This window comes from Oratosquilla oratoria, chromosome 11 (genome assembly GCF_046742065.1).
Source record: "Oratosquilla oratoria isolate Oo_2021 chromosome 11, ASM4674206v1, whole genome shotgun sequence".
In the NCBI taxonomy this organism is placed as follows: domain Eukaryota; kingdom Metazoa; phylum Arthropoda; class Malacostraca; order Stomatopoda; family Squillidae; genus Oratosquilla; species Oratosquilla oratoria.
The window spans coordinates 68414639-68419638 of record NC_134787.1 but is presented as its reverse complement, the minus strand read 5'-3'; the positions used below and the strand labels follow the sequence as shown (position 1 = coordinate 68419638).

At 36.6% G+C, this 5000-nt stretch overlaps 1 protein-coding gene across 1 annotated transcript in view; it reads right to left on the bottom strand.

Moving 5' to 3' along the window:
- The window catches only part of LOC143029912 (PDF receptor-like), a 918216-nt gene that overhangs the window by 230912 nt on the left and 682304 nt on the right, over positions 1–5000 (bottom strand). Inside the window, exon 8 of the mRNA XM_076193114.1 lies at positions 2447–2533. Coding sequence (XP_076049229.1) covers positions 2447–2533 — 87 coding nt within the window. The remainder of the gene's footprint in view (positions 1–2446; positions 2534–5000) is intronic.

The window sequence follows — 5000 nt, the reverse complement described above, 5'->3', positions numbered from 1 at the left end:
AATTACTTTGCGAGAAGTAGGTATCTTCACCAAATATTTTTGCGTCCATACAATAAACAAATAAAATGAAACCAAATAAATGCACAAAAACGAGATGAAATAAAATGAAATAAAATTAAATGTAATAGAATAGGATAGCATAAAGTAATATGAAATAAAATGAAATGAAAGGATACAGATAAAATAAAAAAAATCGAACAATTCTAAATTCAAATAGAAAAAACTGAAGTAGAATAAGATGAAATATATGATAAATATATGATGTATGATAAATATATGATTAATGATAAATAAATGAATAGATAAATAAAAAGACAAATAAGAAACAAATTATTTGTAATTCTTTTAAGCCTCCAGAATAGAACCCTAAGAATTCATACGAATAGATTAATTTCTACTTTATTTATTCTCTTCTTTGACGAATAAAGCATTACAAAAAATGCCCTAAGGAAGACAAGGCAAGTATAGAAAATGAAAAAGATAAAAAAAAAAGCACAGACATACAAATATAACCTTGGTATTGGATATACATAAAGAGATCCTTCAAAGTTAAAATATTCGAAAAGCAAAGGTTCTCTTATGAGCACAGGTAAAACATAATGATAATTCCTACCATGCCCCTTCTTTATAAAATATCTATTTTACAAAGGTTAAACACCAGGCTCCAAATAACGACTTTTTATAGCCCTTAGTCTAACAAGAGTTAATATTAACAAAGGAACATTTTTAATTCATCATTATCAAGCTAAAAAGATATGTGAATTATATAAATTTTCATTGTCAATGTTCCGGATGTGTAATATAAGACTTTAATGGGTTTTTTTTAGAAGTTTTAGTAATTGGGCTGCTCTATAATATATAAATAATAGTATTGTTCTCCTAATTATCTCGAAATATAAGGGCTTTGTGTTTTTCTAAGAAGTACTAATTGAACTAGATTACGGATTCTAAATTAAATTGTTGTTCTTGTGTGTGTGTGTGTGTGTGTGTGTGTGTGTGTGTGTGTGTGTGTGTGTGTGTGTGTGTGTGTGTGTGTGTGTGTGTGTGTGTGTGTGTGTGTGTGTGTGCGTGCGTGTGCATGTGTGTGTGTGTGTGTGCGTGCGTGTGTGTGTGTGTGTGTGTGTGTGTGTGTGTGTGTGTGTGTGTGTGTGTGTGTGTGTGTGTGTGTGTGTGTGTGTGTGTGTGTGTGTGTGTGTGTGTGTGTGCACGCGCACATGCATTCACATAAGCGTTTACGCCCAGAAGCACGCACGGCCAGTAATCTCATATACCTGAATGTTAGAGCTTTGCCCATATACAAATAAACAAATCATTCTGTGTTCGTTTAATCTTTTGGGAGGTTTAGCTTTATCTCGTATCTAGCTTTGGCAGATAAGTCTAACACGTGACGATTAAGCACAGAGAGAGGTAAACAGGATTATTCTGATTGCAAAATGCCTACAACGTTTTACATTTAACAGTAATGAAGCAATCCATGGGATGTTATCCTTTAGATGTTAAAAAAATATTATATTAATCTCTCCAAACTTAAGACTAACGAATGTTTAAGCTTAGATTTTACCATTGTGCCTCAAGAAACAAATAAATAAATAAATAACAAATATATGAATAATGAAATACATACAAAAAAGTAAAATTTAATGAAAAATAGAAAACATACAGAAGAGAATACGATTGAATAAAAGTAAATAATCCATATATTTTAATATAATAAGATAACATAAGCAGGAATTAATATTAATAAACAAATAACTCGACAAAAGTTAATGAACAAGAAATTGGTGAATAAATGAATGAAACAAATAAATCACCTTGGATAATAAATAAACTGAATTAAAAGAAAAAGTATAGAATATTCATTGAATAGGTAAGTAGAAAAATAAATAAACAAATATGTGAATATATATTATAAGTAGATAAAAAAATCAGGTGACATCTACAAAAAAAAAAAAACAACTTTCTCGGAGACGCTAAACTCATTTATTAACCTCCCAGACAATTAGACTAACCACCACCAAACAGAGCAGAAGGGGAACAGTGACAGGTACCTGCCTGCTTGTGGTGGTCTTGCAAGACGTCAACCCTGTCACCTTCATCAGGAGGTGAGGAGCTGACATTTGTGGGTATCTCAGTGATACTGTGATACCCACACACGAGCAGTTTTAACTGACAGTTATAAGTGAACAGTTGTAGTAACTGTCAGTTCAAACTGCATGTGTGTGGCCGGCATTACACTTTTCAATACATAGAGAACTGACCACCGTCGACTGCATTCCTCTCCCTAAAACTTTCATCCGGGCCTTTTCTACTTTGTGCAACTCGTGGCAAACAGACCTCCAACGTCAAGCCACGTCGTTCTTTCCCCGGATATATTTTGGACGCGGGAAACCCTGACTGTTAGGAAGCGAATTGGGGTCAAGGTTATATAATATAATGGAGTACTTACGCGGTGTTTGTGTAGTTAAACGCAGTCACAGCTGCCCAAACTGCAGTCATGACAACGGGTAGGCCCCAGCCTATCAGATAATATATTCTGTAATGAAAGAAAAAACATGGAAATATGAATATATGTACAAGTGTATATACATAACTGAGTAAAATTGTAATACTATAACCTGTTTTGTGTACACATTCATACACACACACACACACACACACACACACACACACACACACACACATATATATATATATATATATATATATATATGTATATATATATATATATATTATATATATACTATATATGATATATATATATATATATATATATATATATATATATATATTATATAATATATGCGTTATGTCATCCTGGCTGTTCAACTTATACATGGATGGGGTAGTGCGAGAGATAAATGCAAGGGTAGTGGGTCAGGGATTGGAGATGGTTAAAGAAAATGTAGAAAAGTGGGAGGTGAGCCAGCTGTTGTTTGCGGACGACACTGCGCTTGTGGCAGGATCGGAGGAGGGATTGAGGAAGCTGGTGACAGAGTTTGGGAGAGTATGTGATAGAAGAAAGCTGAAGATAAATGTGGGTAAAAGTAAGGTGATGAGATGTACAAGGGGTCAAAGTGGCAGTAATCTGGAAGTGAGCATTAAGGGAGAGCAACTGGAGGAAGTGGATAATTTTAGATACTTGGTTGCAAATGTGGCAGGAAAAGGTGGAGTGAAGGTGGAGGTAGAATGTAGATTGAGAGACGCGAGTAAATGCCTTGGTGGATTAAAAAGTGTAATGAGGAATAGAAAATTGGGAATGGATGCTAAGAGGAGACTGTATGAAGGAAGGATTCTGCCAACAGCACTGTATGGAGCAGAAACATAGAACATAAGAGAGGAAGAGAGAAGGAGCTTGAATGTGTTTGAGATGAAATGTCTGAGAAGTATGATGGGGGTTACTAGGCTAGATAGAGTGAAAAATGAGGAGGTGAGGAGGAGAACAGGGGTGGAAAGGGAGTTGGAAGATAGGGTTGATGAAAGAATATTAGGATGGTTTGGACACATGGAAAGAATGAGTGAAGAAAGACTAGTAAAGGAGGTATGGAAGGCAGATGTGGAGGGAGTAAACATGAGGGGACGTCCTAGGATGAGATGGATGGATGGGGTGAAGGGGGCTTTGGGGAAGAGGGGAATGTCTGTTGAGGAAGGACGGGAGAGTACAGAAGACAGGGGTGAATGGAGAATGGTTGTATATGGAAGATGTTGTGATGCAAAAGGTGGAATGGACGGGGGGATGGGGGGTGAGGTAGTGTGTGTGTGAGCAAAATTTTGACGCAACCCGAAGGGATTTCTCTCCGTCCTCTCCTTTATATGGGGGGACGGAGAGGGGGGGTCGCCGATTTAATGAAGCGGCCTTGCTGTGGATGTGCTGTGTCTTGCGACACTGCTTCTGACCCAGGGCAGTGGACAGGGTGCAGGGATGACCCGTCATCTAGGGGGTGCTAAGATGGGAGGGAGGGTGGAGGGGGTGTGGAGTGTTTTCAGGGATGGAATGGGTGGGAATGATTTTATGCCTTTTCCTTTTTGGCTACCTCCCTGGTAAGGGGGAAAAAGCCTTGGTATATGTATGTATGTATGTATGTATACAGTATATATATATATATATATATATATATATATATTTATATATATACACACACGAAGGTAAATAAAAATGTTCGTTCACAGAACAAAAAAGATAATAATAATGATAATAAATAACTGACGTGAGCAACATAAAGCCCTTATTTTTCAACGTAGTCATCATCTCCCCAAGATGATGTTTCCTCCCATCTAAGCCTTCTTTGAAGAACTCAGCAGTCCTCTCTCAAAACTATATGTTTACAGTATTTTTTTTTTTTTTTTTTTTTGCTTCATTCATTTTTTCAAGGTGGGTTCTTTTCAGCAATTTTTTGAGCTTTGGAAAGAGGGAGAAGTCTCATGGGGCAAGATATAGACTGTAAGGCGGGTGAGGTAACACTTTCCATCGGAACTTTCGAATCACATCCTTCGCAACTCTTGCAAAATGTGCTAGTTCCTTGTCATGGTGAGAGAGGGATCCACTATTCAGGTTTCTTTGATGCTGTGTGACGTTTGCCTCAGATTCCTTAGAATTCTTGCATAGTGAGGTCCGTTAACAGTTCTTTTTCCTTCATTGTTTGGCCTGCAATTTGCTTTCAGGATCATACTGATTGATCCAAGTTTCATAGCCAGTGATATTTCGACTTATAAACATCTTCATTAGCCTCAATTTTGCTCAGAATCGCCAACGAAAGATCAGTTCGAAGAATCAGATGACATGGAAACCTTCTCGCTTGCTGAATCCTAGATCTTCATGCAAAATTAATTTTGCTGAACCATACTATAGTTCAGGGGTCAAAGCTGATTAATTGTTATTATGTATTCTTCAATACGGTTACTAACAGCATTAATCATTTCATAATTTTTCGATGTTATTAGTCTCCCGTCCCAGGATCATCTTTCAGGTCTCTTCTATCACTGAATTCACATGTGAATGACGG